This window comes from Halictus rubicundus, chromosome 1 (assembly GCF_050948215.1).
Source record: "Halictus rubicundus isolate RS-2024b chromosome 1, iyHalRubi1_principal, whole genome shotgun sequence".
In the NCBI taxonomy this organism is placed as follows: domain Eukaryota; kingdom Metazoa; phylum Arthropoda; class Insecta; order Hymenoptera; family Halictidae; genus Halictus; species Halictus rubicundus.
The window spans coordinates 6671314-6694445 of record NC_135149.1 but is presented as its reverse complement, the minus strand read 5'-3'; the positions used below and the strand labels follow the sequence as shown (position 1 = coordinate 6694445).

General features: G+C 37.5%; 1 protein-coding gene across 4 annotated transcripts in view; it reads right to left on the bottom strand.

Moving 5' to 3' along the window:
• The window catches only part of Pgant9 (polypeptide N-acetylgalactosaminyltransferase 9), a 537713-nt gene that overhangs the window by 185606 nt on the left and 328975 nt on the right, over positions 1-23132 (bottom strand). For all 4 annotated transcript variants that reach the window (XM_076786727.1, XM_076786738.1, XM_076786719.1 and 1 more), the window contains one exon: positions 3954-4720. In XM_076786727.1, coding sequence (XP_076642842.1) covers positions 3954-4203 — 250 coding nt within the window. In that variant the 5' untranslated portion in view covers positions 4204-4720. The remainder of the gene's footprint in view (positions 1-3953; positions 4721-23132) is intronic.

Here is a 23132-nt window from a genome sequence, read left to right as displayed (position 1 = left end):
AAATTTATGTCTGCGATATTTGAACTGTTATATTAGGATGTTGCAATTGAAATGACCGTTTTTCACATTTGAAACTTCCCGTCTTTGTAGTTTAGTTTTTCCACGGCAGATAGCATTGAAGTTGTACAATATAAAAAGTACATATCTCATACATGAATTTGCGTGTATAAGTTTATTGATATTGTGCAGTGTACGTGATTCAAAATCAAATTTCGTTCATCATGCATAAAAAGGAAATTCGTATAATTTACTTGTACGAGTTCAAACTTGGACATACTGCGTCTGAAGTAGAGAAAAACATAAATGCTGCTTTTGGTGAGGGTATAGCAAGTGATCGGACCACAAGGCGTTGGTTCGAAAAATTTCGTTCCGGTGATGCAAATCTGGAAAATGAGCCTCGAGGTCATAGCCAGCAGCTATTAAAGATTCAGGTTTAAAAGAGATAGTTGAAACGGATTCACGTCTAACTGTTCGGGAAATCGCGGAGAGAACCAATATACACTATTCAACTGTCTCCCGACATCTCAAGACTTTGGAAAACGTAAAGAAGTTAGATAAATGGGTCCCACATGAACTCACTGAAAGAAACAAGATGTGCCGTTTGGAGATCAATTCTTCATTACTTTTTCGACAGAATAATGATGGCATATTAAACCGGATAATTACCTGTGACGAAAAATGGATTCTCTACGATAATCGAAGACGATATGCCGAAACCGAACCTTCATCCGCGTATCTGTCTGTATGGCGGTTAGCAAAGGGTGTTGTAGATTACTCATTTTTAAAAGAAGGTGAAACCATAAATGCTGATAAATACTGTCAGGAAATTGATATAATGTACGAAAGACTGCGTGTTCAACAGCCGGCATCAGTCAATAGACGTGATGTATTATTGCTTGACGATAATGCTCAGCCACATATTGCGAAATAAACTCTAAAAATATTAGCAGAGTTGAAGTGTGAAGTTCTCCCTCACCCTCGTTATTCGCCTGACCTGTCACCTACTGATTACTATTTTTTCAAGCATCTAGATGGTTTTTTGAATGGAAAAATATTCAAAGAAGAATGTGTTGTAAAAACAACATTTGATGAATTTATTGCCTCACATTTATTAGATTTCTACCAGAAAGGCATTGCGGCACTTGTATCACGATGGAAGAAGTGCATTGATGTCGATGGAAATTATTTCGATTAACACTTTGACTGCCAAACTAGAAAATTAAAAAAAATCCATAAAATTAAAGTGTTATTTAATGAAATAAAAATTGAAAAAAATTAAATGTATGATACTGAGTAGTCCTCCAACTTTCTTGAATTTTACGGATTCTAATCAAATTTGGTATAATGAATACTTATATTAACTGAAAAATTAATTTTAAAACCTGGACAAATAATTCCGTCACCCACATATGGGTGACATGGCAGTCAACGTGTTAATGGAATATGAATAAAGTTTGTACAAAAACGGTCATCTTATTTGAAACAACCTAATAATTTTGTAAGGAAGAATTGGACGATGATCATTCTGGGTTTGTTCTAAAGCCTAATGCCTCTACTTTCAGAATAATCAGATATTTTTATCATAGACGTTTCTACATCATGTAAAATATTGGAAAAACAAAGGTTCCCCTTTGGAACATTTTCTGATGGCGGAGTTCATTCGATTTCGAATTCAATTTCATTCGAACTGCATGTCAAGTTTTTTGGGATCGTTTTAAAGAGGGGACTCTAATCCTCAATCTTGCGATAATTTTAGTTCTAAAAAAAATGTCGTATTGTTGGTGGAATTGTTTGAATTTTCGAAAGGGAAGTATATCTTCACTTTTCCACTATTCCATATCATACACTTGCGTCCTTGAAAAACTTAACCGACAACTTTGAAAGTAGTGGCATTGCACTTTAAAATGCGTCCAGAATGATTATTGTACGTTTTTTTGTCACGAAGTAATAAGAGTTTAAATATTCCAATTTTTCGATGAATATCATTTTTTTAAGTTTGCATGGTATTACGAATATTACTGGATTACTTGCTTATTACTGGAATTGGGTTTATATTGTGTAACATTGGTACACGTCACCAAATGAATTTTCGTTCAAACTTTCGACCAATATTTCACGTGTTTATTCTGTTCCCTACATATTTGAAGAATTTCGGTTTTGTTCGGGTTGATCTATTGTATTATCTGGATTAGGGAGGCTTATAGTTGTGCATTATCGATGCACACCACCAACTGAATTTTCTTTGAAAATTTCAAATCCTTTTTTCCTATATTTATCTTATCCTCTACACATTTTCTGAATTGTACTTTGGTTCAGCTTGATCTACAATGTTATTGAATGGCTTTCTATAGTATAGGGCTTATACCGTGCACCACTGCATATCTGGATATCGTGCGCACGTTGAACTGTATTTTCTTTCAAAATTTCAACTGCTATTTTCCATACTTATTTTTTTTCCTGAGTAGTTTCGGGAGAGTAATTTTGTTCCAATTGGTCTGTAATATCATTAGAATATTTTCTACAATACAGAATCTAAATTATCAAACTACAATGACATCCTCCATTAAAAATTAGACACATTCTAGAAGTTAACAATATACCAAGCCACTTTACAGCAACATCTTACTAAAGAAAGGCAGGTGAAGCCAGCATCAATATTCTAAATCCTACAACCGCATTATCACCTTCATACAAATTAAATGAACACTTAGTCCTAAATATCATATATACAACACCACCTCCCATTGAAGAAATAGATAAGTCACTCAGGCACATCATCCTTTACTAAAGAAGAAAATAGTTGAACCCTTTTTAGCTACCATTAATATCTAAATCCCACAACCTGTCACAACATCATCCCCTACTTGAGAAAAGGAAATAAACTATGTCCAAAGACCATTAACATTTTCAGTCACTTTATCACAACCTCATCCCTTACTTAAATGCAAATGAACCCTTCTCGAATACCAATAACATCCTAAGTCACCCAACTCAACCGGCATAGCATCCCTAATAAATGCAAAATAGGTGAACTCGTTTCAGACACCACCAACATCTTAAATCAATAAATCATCGTATCATTTAAAAAGGTAATCTCTTTCTAAATACCTACATCATCCTAAATCAGTCACCGCAACATTATCTTTTACATTTAAAAAAGTGAACGATTTTTAGCTCCCATCGACATCCTCAGTCCTACAACCACAACACCATCCCCTATTGGAAAAATAGATAAGTTCTTTCTGAATAACGACAGCACCCTAAGTCACTGAACCACAACACCACCCCTTTGTAAAACGAAGACAGATCAACCCTTTTAGCCAGCACCGTCGCGTTAAGTCCCCACAACCACAACACCATCCCCTAAAAAAATAGATAAACTTATTTTAAATCCCATCAGTATCCTAAGTTGCTTTACCACAACACTGCCCCTTACGAAAAGACAAAACATTATCCTTCACTAAATAGAAAAATAGGAGAACTCTTCTTAGCTACCATCGACAACCTAACCCCACAACCACAACACCACCCCCTAAAAGATAAATTAACTCTTTTTAAATACCATCAGCATCCTAAGTTGCTTCACCACAACACCACCCCTTACTGAAAGACAAAGCATCTTCCGTCTTTTTAGCCAGCGCCAACGTTCTAAGTCACCTAACCACATCATCCCCTACCAAATAAGAAAAACCTGCCGAACATACTACTAGATGAACTCTTCTCAGCCGGCACCAACATGCTAAATCCCACAACCACACCACATCCCTCGTGAAAAACACAAAATCTTTTGAAACCCTATCAAGTCCCCGAACCGCAAGCCTGATACATGACGCCCCACCTCCTTGACAGCCTTTCGCGAGACCTTCATTCATCGGCAATTCCATTCTCTCGATACTTAAACCGGGCAGGATCCCGGCTCCTCGGGGAATCTCCGTTAACAACAAATTAATTACCTTGCTCGGGGCCGGCTAGCACGACCTTCTGCTTGGGTTTCTCGTTAAGCGGCGTCTCCTTTCGAAGCGCTGCGGCTGCGGGCACAAAACCATTGGCCATCTGCGGCGCCGCGACGCCGGACGGGGCTAGACCTTGCACGGCAGCGTTCGCTCTATCTTCAGTGTAAAGCAGGAAGCAGACTGTGACCCAGACCGCGGTCGCCAAAATGGCCACCTTCAGCCACAGAGATCTCCGCCTTGGGAAACCCATTCTTGACTCGGGGGTCCTCTTCACCGAAATCCTAGAGTCTTCTCTCTCTCTCTCTCTCTCTCTCTCTCTCTCTCTCGCTCTCTCACTCTTTCTCCTCTCGTCGATCTCCTCGGTGTCGAACACGGTTCAATTAACTGTCGTTCCTCAGCCGGCTCGATAAATCGTGTTACCTCAGCAACATCCTCTTACTTCGGTCCCCTTCTGGTCTTCCTTGGTAAGGAATGTTGCGAGCAAGCACGTGGAACCCAAAGTTTTCCGGCCGGTACACTGCTCACGACAGCTTCTCGTCGATCGAAGTGCGTGATCGACGTACAGAGATACGACCCGGTTGCGATTGGATCATCTTCGGACCTTCACTCGTCGCGATAAGGTTTCAGTTTGAGCGTGATCGATGCGGAGATTTCGACGGTGATTGGGTATCACTTAGACTTCCGTGTGTCTTGATATGGGACGATTTGATATGGACTGATATGTGTGGCAAGAAGTCCGTGTCTTCTGGTTTACAGCATCGCTGGTTCTGGAAAGAAGAAAATTTGGGTTTAGTAGTTGGAAACGGGGGACATGTGTTTTGGTAATTTACCGCGGTCGAATGACCGGTTTGTAAGTTCGCAGTCGGGGATAAAATTAAGTGGACACCCTTTCAAACTAATGCCCTAACCTTTTTAAAATTGAACCAAACGAATTTTTTTAAGATATTAGGAGTAGTTTACTAGGTGTGTACACAACATTTTTTTATGTTGTTATTAAGTTCTTTCTTTATCTGTGCATACAATGAAAATTTAAAATATGGCTTTTGTAGATCTAAGTAAGTTATATACATGCACGAAGTTTCGTCAAAATTGGTATTGGATACGTATCTAATATGAAGTATGGGTTTTTGAAATTTTATCAGCATGTAAATACTTCATTTTTGTGTCCATGGTTAAATAGAATATTTTTATACATTTTTATATTATGAATATTACTGTAGTGCACACAATTATTTAAATTTTATAATTATGCTTGTATCACAAATTTTTCAGAATGCGTATTTACGTAATGTTAAATAAATAATCATAAAATGATAGTTGATTATTATAATAAACTATATATGATGTAAACGTGTTTCGAGGAACAAGAACAATTAGTATTCATAACATTATTAAATACTATCAATTTGAATTATGAATTGGTGAACATTATAGATGAACATTAATGCACATTTGCAACCGATAAAAACTACCAACGTACGAAGATTGATTACATTTTTGTTAATCATCATCCTCATTAAAATCTCTGAGTCTGCAGAATTTAATGAGGGGAAAGCGAAAGAAAAATTGAAATATGAATTTGATACTTTCTTGCAGCCAGTGAAATTAAAAGATTATTTGATTATTATAAATTAATTAAAAGATCCATTACAGGTATGATAATTTATTCTATACATTTTATGAGAAATGTCTAGGGTTACAGTATCGTATAGCTATGTGTGAGGAGTATTTAAGTCAATTTCAAGGATGAAACGTTAGGAATGCAAAATATTTGCTGAAGATATGTTTGCGGTGCACTGGTGCATCGTACTGGGACGATATAACCCATAAATTAACTTAAGAGAAGTAATTGAGTAATCTATTACAGCCGTCATTTCATTAACCAAAAGTAAATCAACGAGGAAATTTCGTTTGGCAAAAAAGGTTTTAATTGGACGGCGAAAATATACGTTCAAAGGTAAAGAACTGAAACCAATATTCGCAAATGTTAAAAGACCCATTGCGGAAACATATTAAATGAGAAAATAAATTCTTGAGAAACTCGAACACACCACCACATTTTTAGATCAATAAAACTCTACTTTGACGGTATTACTGTACATAACGTTTAATATTAGCAATAAATTATAAAACTGTAAAAAATACAATGTTTTAAATAAAATCAATAAAATGTTGTAATTCATTTTTAATAAAATTTCTTTTCATTTTTTTTTTATTATAGAAAATATCATGAGAGATTTATTATAACATTATACAAAATTCAATGTAAGAAAACAAGCAGGGGCAATTTTCAGTAATATTTTGATCTATGCAGCCGGCACATGAAACTATAAATTTTAAAAACTCTAAGGTACTATTATCTCATGTTTGTATCAGTGATCCTATCTAAATTTTAATTCGAATTTGTACTAACTTTTGCAACTATGTTATATAATGGCACCTCCTTCATTCTTTCAAAATCAGTAATTGATTGGACGCGGATTTAATGGGTTTATGATAAAGATAATTACTAAGATACAAAAAAATAAAAGTATCGAAAACGTTTAAGAATATTGTTATATTAATTTGAATTTATTGGAACTATTGCGAAAAGAAATACATTTTCATTGAACTCCTGTTTTTTACATAGTATATATTTTTATTTGCAATTTATTAATTGTTTTCCTTGTAATTGGTGCAGAAAATTTTGTTTTGCATAAAACGCAAAATAATAAATTATACGTAATAATTATAACTATTAATCATAATTAATAAAATAGGAAAAACTATAGCTTAAGCAAATGCAATCAAGAAAATCCCATCGATATGGAAATTCGAATTCCACTTCGCAAACTTTACATTATTCTCTCCGGGTTTAGAAGCGAAAAGAAGATAAATTTTCCACGAAGCTAATGGAGTTTATAGTCCATCCGAGATTTGGTTAATTGAAACGAATCACCATGGAACTTTTGAATACGAAGGTGCGGTATTAAGGGCCGAGAGGGAAGTCCACATCGAGTCGTTTATTAATAAACAGAGACACGTTTGCTTGTTGTACTCTACTGTACTATTCTTAAATAACCAAAGCACTTCTAACTGCCATGAACATTTAAGAAAGCAATATGGTACAATTAATTAACTCTTTCTCTGCATTGTATGCATTACTATTCAAAATCTTTGAATCCTTCAAAATCATAATTTTCATATTATCATTTTATACACGTCACAGAATTATTATATATATTGACGATCTTTTTATCCAGCCATGAAATGTTTTTATTCATACGATCAAAATATTGGTATATTAAGTGTATGTAAAAGTTTTAATCTTTTCCTTTAGCCCCTAATAAAATTATTTTTAATGAAATTATTTTCCCATCATTTTGAGTTCTTGTACGATTGGTATTGAACTTTATAAAATTTATTATTAGTTAGTGGTATACATAATTTCTTTTATGATTAACAAGTAAAAATAACAAAACAGACTAAAATTTTTTCATACACCTGATAGTAAGAGAGTTAAACTTATGAGTATCCTGTTTTGTTTAAATCTTGATAGAATGCTTTACAAAAGTAAGAAGTTTTTCGTTCAATTATAAATAATGAAGTCGATATTTTATAATAATGTTAGGGAAGTCAGGACCTATTCATTACCGTGTATATACAATTTCACCATGAAAACAAACTTTTGTTATATGAATATACATTTTATATCATTTTAAAGTTCTGAAGTACCTCCTTCTCTAAACACAATTTGCATTCCTTTAACACTAGAACTACTGAGTGAGTAATAAATACCACTGATGTATACAGTCTTTTCTCGATACAGTGGTTTCCCTATATATGTCGCCAAGGCCTGGATGATAAACGTCGAGGAACTATCTCCACTACCGCGGGATACACCGCGTGAGGGACCACGAAACTCGAGAGGCCTCGAACGCCTGGGACTGCAAACATAACACGGCTCGTGTATGTCTCCTGAACTATATGTCTACATATAGAATATATGTATATGTATATGTATATGTATATGTATATGTATATGTATATGTATATGTATATGTATATGTATATGTATATGTATATGTATATGTATATGTATATGTATATGTATATGTATATGTATATGTATATGTATATGTATATGTATATGTATATGTATATGTATATGTATATGTATATGTATATGTATATGTATATGTATATGTATATGTATATGTATATGTATATGTATATGTATATGTATATGTATATGTATATGTATATGTATATGTATATGTATATGTATATGTATATGTATATGTATATGTATATGTATATGTATATGTATATGTATATGTATATGTATATGTATATGTATATGTATATGTATATGTATATGTATATGTATATGTATATGTATATGTATATGTATATGTATATGTATATGTATATGTATATGTATATGTATATGTATATGTATATGTATATGTATATGTATATGTATATGTATATGTATATGTATATGTATATGTATATGTATACAACACGGTCTACTCAGGAACATATATCGGCTAGAAGATACTATTCTTTGATACACTGCCGAACGTAGAAAAGGACAGCGAAGCTCGAGTGGCCTCGGTCACCGAGGAGTGCAACATAATCATCATCGTTCATTACTATTTGTTTATTAATATTTGGGACATATATCGAGAAAAGACTGTATTGCTTTGTAATAATGACAAGTCTACATCTATTCAAACCGAATACCATTTCTGTTCTAACGTGTGCTTCAATGAAGAAGTTCATTCAAAAATTTCTGATGAATTTCATTTTTATAATTATATTAATTGTGGAAGAAAAAATTAGGGACCAGTCATTTAGACTGGTTCGGCAGTTCTAGTGTTAATTTGGCTAAAAATTTAAATCCTTCCTTTTCAAAATTAAGAAGTAGAAGTAGTAGAAGTAGAAATAGTTTAGTGCGAACAAACTTGCAAATCGTAGAAAGACTTGAAGAACTTAGGGAAGTGGAAGTCGCCATTCTTCCCTCTTGCAATACTAATCTATGGCGTGTAGTGTACACTCGAAGACACCGGAATAATGCAAGCGGAACGTGCTAATGGTGTTGCGACCGGCGAAACGTTACGTAAATCGCGAAAAAGCGAAAGAATAATGGGCCGAGCGCAATCTTTGTCCGCGATCCAGCATTAGAATGCGTACGGTTCGACATTGGGGAACCCAAGATACGGGATGCACGCGTATTCAGCCTGTGCACCCTATACATACCGTTTTATGCACCAGGGATTCGCCTTGTGTTCGCCTTGTGTGCTTGCTGCATTGCTAAAATTTTGATGACGCAAAGAATGCGGTCTGAGCGTTGTCTTTCCGATGGATCAATCACCCAAAGAATCGTGTCCCTATTTACCGGCGATTCATCATTTCGTTATTTTATCAGAGATTTAATCGGCAGAGCAAGCTGCATGCTCGTTAAGAGAAATGAAAAGATTTATTAACGTTTTGGCTGCGACTGGCTACAACAAAGACATCATTAGCATTGTGCGACTCGACAGTACCGTGACAATCAACGAGGTTTCGAAAACGGGAAATATTGCAAAGTATCTTTAATCGATTTCCTTAGGAATTTTAAAAATATGCGCAATAAAAACGATATCATAGGGTTATATCTCACTATTATTTGAAAGTTTGGCAGGTTGAAAATATTCAAATTAAACATAAAGAATTAGAGATTTAATTTTGGTTTAGAAGAAATCAAATTTTCATTTTATTTAAACAGAATTTTAGTTTAATATAACTCCACGGTAACTGAAAAATCAATCAACTGTTACTTTACTAAATCAATACTATTTAAACAAAATTATTTCAAAGAATTTTGGCGTTCTATGCTCTCATTTCTTAATGTATCTTTTATTTAAATGATTTTGAGTTTTATATGTTTTACTTGTCTTCGTCTTCAGAAGGAAATATCAGATTGAATAAAATTGATTCTTTGAAAATATACATGAAAAATATCGTATTTTTGCAAATGAGTTAAAGCAAAGGAACTGTCTATACATTTTCTATAAAGGAACTATGTTTTTAAAATTTTTATTGCTGATATTAATCATTATTAAGTCGACGGTAAATAAAATTATTCTTTATTATTAGAATTTTGATGAAAAATAAAAATTGTCTGCTCTAATTGTCAGATACAAATTCCAGTAGGAAATGATACAGTAAAATTTTCAAATTCTTTAAATGTTTTTCCAGATTTTCATCTGAACCACTAACTTTTGCCACGAATACATAAAATCCGCGATTTAATTACTAGCCATTAATAATAATAATCTTAAATTATGAATAATAATTTTAGTAGCCATTCAATGAATGAAATTGTTTTTCGATGTTGGTGCTCAACGATGAGATAAATAAAATCGTTTCTTATTGCGACTCAACTGTTCAATAAATACAATCGTTTCTTATTAGCCCTCAACTATTCAACGACCAAAATTGATTCTTATTAGTTCTCAACTATTTATTTGATAAGATAACGAAGTAGATTTAAATGGAAGTGTTATCTTCTTGGGGCTGGGGGGGGGGGGGAGAGCTTCAAGGCGACATCGAACAACGAGGAAAATTCTTATAATTAGACCGCAATGTCTTCATGCGAAATTACATCTTCCCAAAGTAATCTACGAAAACCGGAATGAAACGGAAATTTAATTCTTCTTTTAATGACTCCGCGGAGTCGCAAAGAAATTAATGACGTTATTAAAGTTTAATGAAGTTCTTTATTGCATTGCACTTCGCGCACTCGTATGCGTTGCCAGACGCAGAAGGTCCACCAACTACTCGCCACAGAATGCATTTTGAATTTTCTTGAGAATAAACTGTGAACCAGACGCAAGAATAGTAGATTATTTGGTACGGTTAATATTTTCATTTCCTTTACGGAGCTGTACAAGCTTATGTAAATGCACAGTTTTAGAGACGGAATCCCGTAAATAGCATAAAAGGGAAACGTATTGTTACCGTTCTTTATTAAGAATTTTATTACCCCTACATTTAAAGGAGACTGCAGAATAAACACCCATAAAGGTGTGCGATTAATTGCTATTAATGACTAATTTCTGAACTTTATTTGGTAACTTTAAACATAATTATTATTTTCAAGATCAAATATTTTATGTTATGCAAGCTGCATGTAAAAATATTGTACTTGCTGAATAAACGACTTAGTTTAAAGCAATAATAAATAAATAAATATACAGGGTCAGGCACTTAAAACCGGCCACCTGATTAACTTGGTTGCTATTGGTGATAGGAAAAAACGCATCAGGCCAAAATTATTTGGTATCGAGGGGCTGATTATCCGATGTTACTAGTTTTTTGATAGGTGAAGGCGTCAAGGAGATGTGAAGGTCATCTCTGTTTTTTTAAATGGAACTACATATTTTTGAACTCCTACGATTGTAGCCCTTCTCGAGACAATTTCAACGATATAGTCATTCAAGGTCATTCAAGGTCATAAACGTTAACAAGGAGGAAGAATATAAATTCACTGTGAATGCTACGTAATGGGATATTTTCAGCTTTTTTAAAGCAATCGAACCGAGTCAATCCAAAATGATATGTTACAACAGATGCAAAGAGACATGCGGGAATGCATAAAAGGAGCCTGTGCTGTTATAGATCATCGCACACTTTAATACATAATGCAATCATCAGTTGGCGAACCTTCAGACACTGTCGTTCTGTGGCTGCTCGTCGTTTTTTCCTATCACCAATAGCAACCAAGTTATTCAGGTAGCCGGTTTGCAGGTGGTCGCGTTTGGAAACATACTGATAGTAAATAAGAACGCTGAATAACAATAACATTGAAGGACCTTAGTATGTTTACTTTAACTACGACCATACTATGTTTACTATTTACTACAAATCTCAACCGTGATAAACGTATTCTGCTTTCGTATTCTAAATCTTATACGTTTTCTCTGTCTGTGACCTTGAATGGCCTTGGAATAATTATTGTCACTGAATTCCTAATGAAAGGGACGATCATTGTAGGTGTTTAAAAAAGGGTGGTTCCATTTAAAAGAGTGAAGGTCACCTTGATATCTCTAAAAAAATGACATAAAAACAAAGTTTTTTTGGCATCGCGTCAGCCCCATTGTACCATTCAACTTTGTCCTTACCATATTTTACGTATCTTTAGAAACAACAAAGATATTTGAGATGCAAACGTTAGGTGACTCACCCTGTATATGCTTACTAGTATTAGTGTATTACATATTAGTTGGACAAATTAATTCGTAGACATTTCTTCACGAATTTTTTGATTATTTACAATCAGTCAAATAACAATCACTCTACTTTTCGAAATAATCTCTATCGTTTTCTGAACATTGACACAATTTGACATACATGATTACATACATGAATTTAAGATAACGTCACAATTGATTAATTGTGAGAGCCAGAAACTAATTTATACACCTAACAAATACGAAAAAAAAAAATACTAAATTTTTCTCTTTTCAGACAAAATAGTATTTTGATAGATATCACTATAAAGAGGTTGTAACATCAATTATTAGAATTTATGAATATTTACCAGTTTCTCCAACATAATTTATACAGTGTCAATATAATCTTATTTGAAAATTATTTCTAGGATAGATTTCCATTTTCTAAAGCGATGTAATCACATGGTAAATTACAGTAGGACACCACGTATAGTGGTTTCTCAAAGGAATTTACCAATACTAGATTCCAGTTAAATTAAATACTTTCGGATGACGTGAAAGAAATGTCTACAAGACGAACCGAAAAGTTAAAAGCATTATCCATTTTAATTTAATCTCGTATATGTGTTGCAGTATCCGGGAATACGAAAATATTACGAGCCATCAAGCTTTATAGTCGCATAACCTGGCAGCTAACATGTCAAAAAGATCGCAATAACTGTGCGAGAGATATGAATATATCTTACCCCCTTGCATCTACATTCTTAGTGTGCCTATTTCCTCATTTGAGCCTAAGAACGTTTAGGAATTTTTATATTAATTTTATTCTTTAAAATATTATATTGTTTATAAGTCATTTCATAGAATAACATACATCCTTATTGAAATATTCTAACACTTCTCAGTCTTCAAATTTAATAATTATAATTCGTAACGAATTTTTACAAATTCAATGGTTGAATATGTAAATTATCAGAATTACGTATTTATAAAGGGCACGAATTATTCTATTCATCGAATTGATCGCCTATGATTTATTAATAAATCTTCTGTTAAGAAAGGGCATAAAATTAACTTTTATAAAAAAAAGAAGAAGAATTTTGCAGAATTGAAATAAATTCAGCTACTTGAAGTTACCGGAGTTTTCTTTCCAGAAATGGCTTCCGTAGACTTCTCCAGTTGTTTTGAGCCAGCGCTCGATCGCACAATAAATTCTGCACCGAAATGGGAACAGTGCGAGGGGTTGTTTCCTATTTTGGCGTTCCGTCGGAACGGAGTTCCACGGTGCGAACGAACGAGTCCCGGGCGAATTCGCCTTACCGAAACGAAATTGTTTCATTCAGCGGCTCGTTACGCGAGCCCCGTATAATATGCGTCTAGTCGCATTGGCAATGAGATTAAATTCCGCTTCATAGGACGCCCGGGAGGCCGTCAATTTGACGTATTTCAATTAAATACGACGAATCCTGGCATCCCTGTAACGGCGACGCGCGTCGCCTCGCGGAGTTAATGAGATTGTTAAAGTTTAAAGCGCGAAACTTTGCTGCTACCAATCGCTAAGCATTTTCGGGAGTGTGTCGTTTCAATAGTTGAAGCTCCCGAAACTCCCAGGGTCTCGGCGTTAACACTCTCTTGTCGGCGAGGTATCAAAAATAGTCTAAGTTGTGGAGTTTCGATCGTTCTTCATGAATTCAGCTTATAAGTTGTGATATTAAGATTCCCAAGCAACAGGTGGGAATGAATTTAGTGTCAGCTGATAGTCCGTGATGAAATAAAACAAAAATGTAGTGTCAAAAAATTTCGATTTGGGCTTCGTTACTGAGTGATTAACGCGGAATAGTATCCCCGACGTACGGCAACCCGCATGTAGCCGCGCGTGAGCAGGTTCCTAGGGGCGTGCACAGTGATGCATCTAGCGAAAGATGCAATTACGCCAGAGTTATGATCTTGGGTTCATGTGATACGTTTTGGCATCGTGTTTTATGTACACTATAAATATTCAATAGCCCCGTAAGTAAAATCCAATTGATCTGAATTGATCGCTCGGCTGCAGATGCTCCTGCAGGAGGAGCATCTAAAATGGAATGGTAGTTTCTTCTAGTGTCAGTTTGTTCAAGCTAAATTCATATTGATCTTAAATTTAATTATGCGTATAATAATTCATCACAGAGAAGAAGATTGAAGCTTCCCCGTTCTAACGACACCAAAAATCTTGCTCTACGACTTTTGTCTCTCAGCATATCAAGCAAGCGGCCGTCCACAGTCGCCTAATTAACGACTCGCGATTCCGGAGCGTCGCGGCGCTCGAGGATCTCGGCCGTTACAATGCAGCGTGTACCAAGGAGTCCTGTTGATCGCTTGGGGAGCAATATCGGTGTAGTAATCGTCGTCGTTTCTGAAACACGCGGCACGCGGTTACGCAGTCTCGCGTTGCGCTATCGCGACAGGAATCGGAATTGTTCGCGATAAGTAGGTATATGCAATGCTCGCGGCTTTATGCACCGTCCGGGAAAAGTTTCGCGGCGCACGCAATCTCGGAAATTGTCTAAAGTTGTCGTCTACCGTAGCAGGGAATCGAAAGCTGCATTCCGAATGCCCGGGGACGATACGCGCGACGAAGAGGAGCGGGATCGAAGCCTGGCCTCGAGGAACGATGAAAGAGGTACACCAGCAGCGAGTACGTGGATCTTGAAAGATCCCCTCGATGCGAAAAGCTCCGCGGGAAGCTCGCTTAAAGAGAGCATGCGTGCGCACGATCGCATGTGCGCCTCCAACGACTGGCAGGCATCGCGCCGACCGGATTTGCAAACCACCGATGCGGTCGTTTCCAGGTGGAATAATTGACCGCTGTGAAAACAACGATGGGAGCCGGAATATCTTATCTCGCGCGTGCTACTCGCGAAGACACCGTTTTATGCGAGATGAGATTCCTTATTTCTGATCGTGAACACGCGGAAACGCGTGTTTGCTTCTTGTCTCAAACGTTTTATCAAAGCCGGAATCAAATGACTCGAGATAGACTCCAGTTCTGATTTTTGATGGATTTTATCAAAAGCTGTGCTAGTGTTTCTCTTGTATACATAAGTGACAGAGGAAGAAGAGGTACAGCAGTTAACCCTTTGCGGTCGTAAGTCTACTATCAGCGATCAATGCTTTTTTACCGTTCCAGTCGCATGTCTGCTCACAGCCACCATAGCAAAGAACCATACTGACCTTATATTACGTTAAGTCGACAAGCTTCGGTGATACGTAAAATTTGAAATAATGACTTTTTTTCTTTTTGGTTATAACGGTTATGGTCCCTCTATGGACGATAGAAACCTCGTCCATAACATCACGAAATAGAAATTGCGATGCGAGATACCTCGTCCATAGCGTCGTACACGCGACATAGTGGTAGCGAGATATCTCGTCCATGGTAACGAAAGGGTTAAAATATTTAAAAAATAATACTCTAAAATGGCAAGAAGAAAGTTACCGAAAGAAATGTACCGTGAAATTGAAAGCAATGACGAATTTTATTTTGACTCTTTGAACACTGACTTTGATATAGAAAGTGATAACGGTTGTTTTGTAAATATTTATACTAATGATTTTGATAGAAAAATATAAAATACAATTTTTACATAAAATTAAAACATATTATTGTGTTACATATATCTAAAGTTTAAAAAAGAAGTAATAAATGTTGTTTTCTTTCGTAACATTGCATATTGTGTATTACTGTTCCTTCAACGAAAATTAATTCCGACCAGCATGACACCTATGTGTAAACTTAATACGACCGCAAAGGAGACGCTACATGTACAACGGGTGACTGAATAATTAGTGTCACGTACATAAACGATTTTATATTCAAACAGGCAGTTTATAACAAGCAACAGTGGACTCGTTATAATACAGCAAGGGGTTAATCGTCATAAATTAAGTAATTAAATGACAATTTTGAACCTCAGAATAAACCAGTAGACCACTTCCGTTCAGTAAGCCTTGTGGCTGGCAGATGCCGCGGGCAGAGCCGGGCAACTGGCGACCCATGGGCCCAGTGTCGCCAAGTGCTACCTACATGGGTAGCTTTTTCCTCTCGTCCTTTCCCCTTCCACTATCCCATTCCACCACCATGAGCACACTCCAACGTGTGGTTTTGGAATGGAGATGTTCGCCCCTCTCAATCCCCGTCGTACACGCGCAACGTGTCACATATTACTTTGGTCGTCAAAGAGGTATCATTGTATTCCCCTCGATTTTCTCGACCTGGAGACACTGCATGGGCCGCACACTGTTTCTTTCCCATGTCTTCAGCAGAGTCGAACTTCATAGTTTGTTTTATGCTACTTGCTTGATTACTATTTTCGGATGAAGTCCAATACCAAGACCTTCCATCGGATTCAAATGTATTAAGTTTTGTTTCGTCAGACCATATAACTCTTTTCCAATCTTCTGTTGTCCAGTCTTTGTATGTATGAGCAAATTTTTTTCGTAGTTTAATATTTTTGTCTAAAAGAGCTGGTTTGCGTTTCTTTTCTTTCGCTTTTAACCCGATTCTCTTTAAGGAGCGGCGGATGGTCCATTCACTTGCATTTACTCCAACGTCTTGAGTCGCGATTTTTGGAGTTTTATGACTTTCAGACAGAAGACAGTGTGCAATTTCACGTGCAGCTCAGTCAGAAACAAGTTGCGGCCTACCGTTTCTTGAAGAAGTTGACACACTGCCATAGGTTTTCTTTATTCTTGCAACCACCGTATGACCTACACCACATTTTACTGCAATTTGCCGTAGTGGAAAACCTTTATCACACAGTGAAATAATACTGTTTCTTTGTCTGCACTAAGTGGTTTCATCTTGACTTACGCGTGTCAACTAACGTTCAAATAGGAGAAAACTGTGTAAACAACAATTTCATTTCCCTAGCATCTGTGTACTATCTTAACCGTTTCTGACGAAACGTGCAAAACTGTAAACATTGCTTCAAATCCTTATTTCTGTAAAATATTATATATGCGAGGGTGGTCTGAAAAGTTTCCGACCTAACAAAGATATAAGGCATTTTTTCTTCAAAATTATTTTTATTTCTCTCCATAGTCTCCTTGTAAGTCTATACACTTCTCCCAGCGATGCTCCCATCTCTCCAGCCCGTCCAAATAGTACTTGCCGTCTTTCTCTGCAAAATAGCTATTTACAAAGGTGATGGCTTTCCTCATTTGATGAAAATCTATGTCCTCCGAGCGCAACTTTTAACTCGGGGAACAAAAAGAAGTCGCTTGGAATTAGATCTGGTGAGTAAGGTGGGTGATCAAGCAGTTCAAACCGTAATTCGTGGATTTTTGCCATGGCAATCGTTGAGGTGTGAGACGGCGCTTTGTCTTGGTGGAACAAGATTTTTTTCTGCAAATGTGGCCGTTTTTCCGCAATTTCTGCCTTCAGCCTGTCAAGTAATGATGCGTAGTATGCTCCTGTAATGGTTTTCCCTTTTTGAAGATAATCAATAAAGATAACTCCACGATTGTCCCAGAACACAGTCGCCATCACTTTCCCAGCCAAAGGAACAGCCTTTGCCTTTTTTGGCGCCGATTCCCCATAAGCAGTCCACTGTTTTGACTGCATTTTTTATTCGGGAGTGTAATGGTGTATCCAAGTTTCATCAACAGTAATTAGCCGGCGTCAAAACTCTGATTTATTGCGCCCAAAATTGCGCCAAAAGAGCGATCGAAATGTTCATTCGAACACGTTTCTGATCCAACGTGAGCAGACGCGGCACCTAACGCGCAGAGAGCTTTCTCATGCCTAAATCTTCATTCAATATGTGACGAGTTCCGTTTCCGGTTCGATAGAGGAAAGTGAGAATAGTGTGAGAGCAGAGAAAGAGGAGATAGCAAAGAGTGAAAGTTAAGGGGAAAGTGGAGGGAGTGAGACAGTAGGTGGAGGAGAACGGAGGAGAAGTGGGAAGAAGAAAAGAAGGTGAGGAGAGCAAAGGTGGAAGAAAAGAGAGTAGGAGAAGAAAGTGAGGTTAGGAAGACAAGAAAAAGGTGAACAGAGAAAAAGGAGGAAAAGGGGCGAGCGCCATCGTGCAGGAAAAGAAAGAAGCTCAGAGACAGTGACAAGAAGGCAGGTAAAGAAGGTAGACGAGAAGAGAAGAAAAGAAATGAGTAGAAAGGAAGATAATGAGCAAGGAAGAGAGAAGACAAGGAAGCTAATAAAAATAGGAGATAAGGAAAGAGTCAGGTCTAACAGCCTATCTGAAGTGGAGAAACTAGAGAAATGGCTAGATAAGAAGAGAAAGGAGAGAGAGAGTGAGGAAAAAGAAGAAAAGGAAAAAAGCCCTTTTAGAAAAAGCAAAAAGACAGATAGATCGCCAGAGAAAACGAAAGAAGAGGCCAGGCAAGGAAAAATAGTAGATTTACAGAACATTAGGGAGATATTAAAAGATGAAATAAATGAAGCTTTAGAAGGAACAAGAAAGCAGATGAGTGAAATAGCAAAAGGGTGGAAAGAGCTGACGGGCATAATGAGACAGATGAAGGAAATGAAAGAAGAGTGGGAGAAGGAAAGGGAGAGGGACAGGAAAGAGTTAAGAGAGATAGAGGAGAGAGTGAAGAAGATAGAGATGGAGGGGAAGATAGAAGACAAAATAGACAAAAGACTGGAAGAAATAGTAGAGAGGAGAGGAAGAGAACAGGGAGGAAGAGAGAGAGGAGAGATGGAGAGAAGACTGATGGAAATAGAGAGGAAGTGGGAAAGAAAGGATAGAGAGATAAGGAGGAAAAACATAATAATAAAAGGGTTAGAGATAAAAGAAGGAGGCGATGTGCAGGAAGAAGTACAAAAAATATTGGAAAAGATAGGAGAAAAACTTGAGGTTGAAGAAGTAGTGAGAAGGGGGAGAAAGGGAAAAGAAAAAGGAGAATGGGTAGTGGTAAAGATGGCAACAATGGAACAGAAAAAAAGAGTAATGATGGAAAAGAAGAAATTAGCAGGGAGACGAGAAAGAATAGAGGATGACCTCACATGGGAAGAAAGAAATATACAATGGAGGATAAAGCAGATAATGGAGATGGAGAGAGGAAAAGGGAGAAGGGTTAAAATAGGATATATGAAGATGTGGGCAGAAGGAAAGATGTGGAAATGGGATGAAAAAGCGAAAATACTGAAAGACGGTGAGGGAAACGAGTGGGGGGAGAGGGAGAAGGTGAGAGAGAGGTAAGGGAAAGGAAAAAAGGAGAGAGGGTGATAGAGAGAGGGAAGGAGGAAAAAGGAAGGGAAGGAGAAAAGACGAAAATTGGTTTTTGGAATATAGCAGGAATGTTAGGGAAAGATGAAGGATTCTGGAGGGATCTAGAACGATGGGATGCGATGGTGCTATTAGAGACATGGGTGGAAGAAAAGATGTGGGAAAAAGTGGAAAGAAAATTACCGCAAGGTTACGTATGGAAAAAGCAATGGGCGGTCAGGGATAGCAAAATAGGAAGAGCGAAAGGAGGAATGGTGATGGGAATAAGAAAGGAAATAATGAGCGGACAGAAGGACGGGGGAGAAAAAAAAGAAATAGAAGGAATAATAGAAGGAAGGATAAGGATAGAAGAGGAGGAATGGAAGATACTAGGGGTATATGTAAATAAGGATATAGAACGGAAAATGAAAGCAATAAGGGACTGGTGGGACACAGGAAGAGAGGAGAAAATAATTGTAGGAGGAGACTTTAATGCAAGGACAGGCAAGGAAGGAGGAGAAATAAAACAGGAAGAAGATGACGGGGAAGGAAGTAGGGAGTCAAGAGATGCAAAAGTAAATGGGGAAGGTAGGAAGCTTATAAAGACGCTAGGAGAATTAGGATTGGAAATAATGAATGGAGGGATAGAAGGAGACGAGAGAGGAGAATATACGTATATAGGGCATAGAGGAAGAACGGTGATAGACTATGTAATAGGCGACAAAACTTCGAGGGATGGGATAGAAAGCATGGTAGTAGAAGAAAGAGTAGAATCGGACCACTTACCGGTAGTGGTAACGATGAAGAAAGGTCGGAAATCAGGAGACGGTGAGGGAAGAAAGAAGAGAAAGAAGGGAATGAAGAAGGTGGAATGGGGGAGAGAGGAAAAAGAAAAATTCAGAAGGCAAACAGAAGAAATTGAAATAACAGGGGGAGAGATAGGAGAGAGATTAGGAGAGCTAGAAAAGAAGATCAAGAAAGTAATAGAAGAAGTAAGAAGCACCGAGAGCAAGAAAGAGAAGAAAAAGAGAGGATGGTGGGATAATGAGTGCATGGAAGGAAAGAAGGAACTAAGAAGGGTATTAAGGAGATGGAAGGAAGGGAAAGAAGAAGGAGAGAGATACAGAAGTACAAAAAACAAGTACAGGAAGCTATGTGAAGAGAAAAAAGAGCAAGAAAGAGAAAGGATATTAATCGAAGCAGGGAAAGCAAACACAGAAGGAAAGGTTTGGGAGTTTCTAAGGAAAATGAGAGGCGGAAAGGGAGGAGGAATGATGAAGGAGATAGAAATGGAAACATGGAAGGAGTATTTTATGGGTTTACTGGGTGGAGTGGAAACCAAGATAGAAGGGGGAGGCAAGAGAAGGGGAAGAGGGACGGGAGAGGAAGAGATAGGAATGGAGGAGATAGAGAGAGTCATAAGAAGATTGAAAGATGGGAAAGCAGCAGGAGAAGACGAGATGGGAAATGAGATTTGGAGATATGGAGGAGAGAACATAAGGAGAGAAGTGTGGAAAATATGCAACGGGGTATGGAATGGGGAAGGATGGCCAGAAGAATGGAAAACAGGTGTAGTGGTGCCCATAAAAAAGAAAGGTGATGGAAGAACAGTGGAATGTTATAGAGGTGTGACCTTGCTGAATACATTGTACAAAATATATACGATAGTCCTAGAGGAGAGGCTAGAAAAGGAAGTACAAGAGAAGAGGATGGTACCAGAGAATCAGACAGGGTTCAGAAAGGAGAAAGGTACAATAGACAACATATATGTATTGAATTATATAATAAACAGGGAACTTGCGAAGAAGAAAGGAAGAATATTAGGATGTTTCATAGACCTGAAGGCAGCATTTGATAGTGTTAACAGGAGTATCTTGTGGAAAGCGCTGGAGGAAAGAGGTGTGAGCGAAGGTATAAGAGAAAGAATTGAAGAGGTATATAGAGAAACTACAGCCAGAGTAAAAGTGGGAGATGAAATGGGAGAGAAGTTCTGGGTAGGAAGAGGGGTAAGACAAGGGTGTCCGCTAAGTGCTAAACTATTTATTTTGTTCATGGCGGATTTGGAAGAGAGGATGACGAGGAGAGGGAAAGGTGGAGTAGAGGTAAGAGGAAAAATGCTGTATACATTGCAGTATGCGGATGATCTTGTCCTGTTGGCGAAGGAGGAGAGTGGTATGAGATTAATGATAGAAGAATTCAGGATGTACATAAAGGAGAAAGGACTAGAGGTGAACAGGGAAAAGACAAAAATAATAAGGTTCGAAAGGAGGAGACAAGAGAAGAAGACATGGAGATGGGGAGATGGGACAATAGAAGAGGTAGAGGAGGTAAAATACCTAGGCTACATATTTAAGAAGAACGGAGGACAGGAAAGACAAATAGAAGACAGGATAAGGAAGGGAGGAGGTGCGATGAGAAGCGTGTGGGGGATAGGGAAAAGGCACTTCAAAGACAAGTACAAGAGAAGGGAGTGGTTGTTTGATGTGCTGGTATGGCCAGTGATGGCATACGGTGTGGAGATTTGGGGATGGGAAGAAAGAAAGGAAGTAGAAAGGACGCAGGAAAGGTATATAAGGTGGGTGCTAGGGGTAGAATGGACGACGCCAGGGTATATGATAAGGGAGGAAACGAAGAGAGAGAAGATGAGAGTCAGGGGAGCGAGGAGGGCATGGAGGTTCGAAGAAAGGTTAAGAGCCGGAAAAGGAAGTGAATGGGCCAGGCTATGCTTGCAAGAGATAGAAGAGAGAGCTAGAGGAAGGAAAAAGATATCAAGATGGGAGAAAGGAAGGAAAGAATACATAGAAGAAAGGGGAGATAGAAGAAGGTTAGAAGCGGGCGAGAAGGAAAGGAGAGAAGAAGAATGGGAAAGGATAGAGAAAAGAGAGAAAGGGATAGAGAAAGAGGAAAACTGGAAGAAGGCAGTTGAATCGAGGTACAATAAATGGTTCAGAGAGATAAGAGTGCAGGAAAGACCGGAGTATTTAGAGAAGGCAACAAAGGAAGAGAAATGGAGGAGGGTAGCGAGATACAGACTGGGAAATGAGATGAGGGGAGGAAGATATTGGGAGGAAGAAGAGGAAAGGAGGTGTAGAAGGTGCGGATATGAAGAAGAGACGTGGGAGCACGTGCTGGAAGTGTGCGCAAGGGAAAAAGGAGAGAATGCAGGGATACAAGAGATGGTAAAGGAGATTCTGGCGGCGGACGGAAGGGGGGAAGAGTGGATGAGAGAATTAGATCGCAAGAGAAAAGAAATACAGGATGGAAATCTAAAGGAGGGGAAGAGAAAGAAGGAGACAGGTGTGAAGGAGAGAATGAGTGAGAATGAGTGAGAGTGAGTGAAAGAGAAAGAAAGAAAATGAGAGTCTAATATTTAAAAGATGTAGGATAGTATAGTATAAGATAATAAAGACGGACAAAGTTGATAGGTGAAGAATAATAAAATATAAAATAAAGAAAAAATACAGTTTGTAAAGGGAACGGGATCTCTGTGTAACCCGTAAGGGAACAATAAAATTTACATACATACATACATTCAATATGTGACAAACACGTTCTTTGGATATATTCATGGCCTCTTCTATCTCTCTAACTTTAATTCGACGGTTGTCTAGCACCATTTGGAGAATTTTAGCGATGTTATCGTCACTGGTTGCAGTTTTTGGGCGTCCCAAGCTGGTACGGCCACGTTTAAATTCAGCTGCCCAAAATTTCACGGTGGTAAATGATGGTGCAGAGTTCCCGTATTCAGCCTCTAACTCTTCTTTGATTTG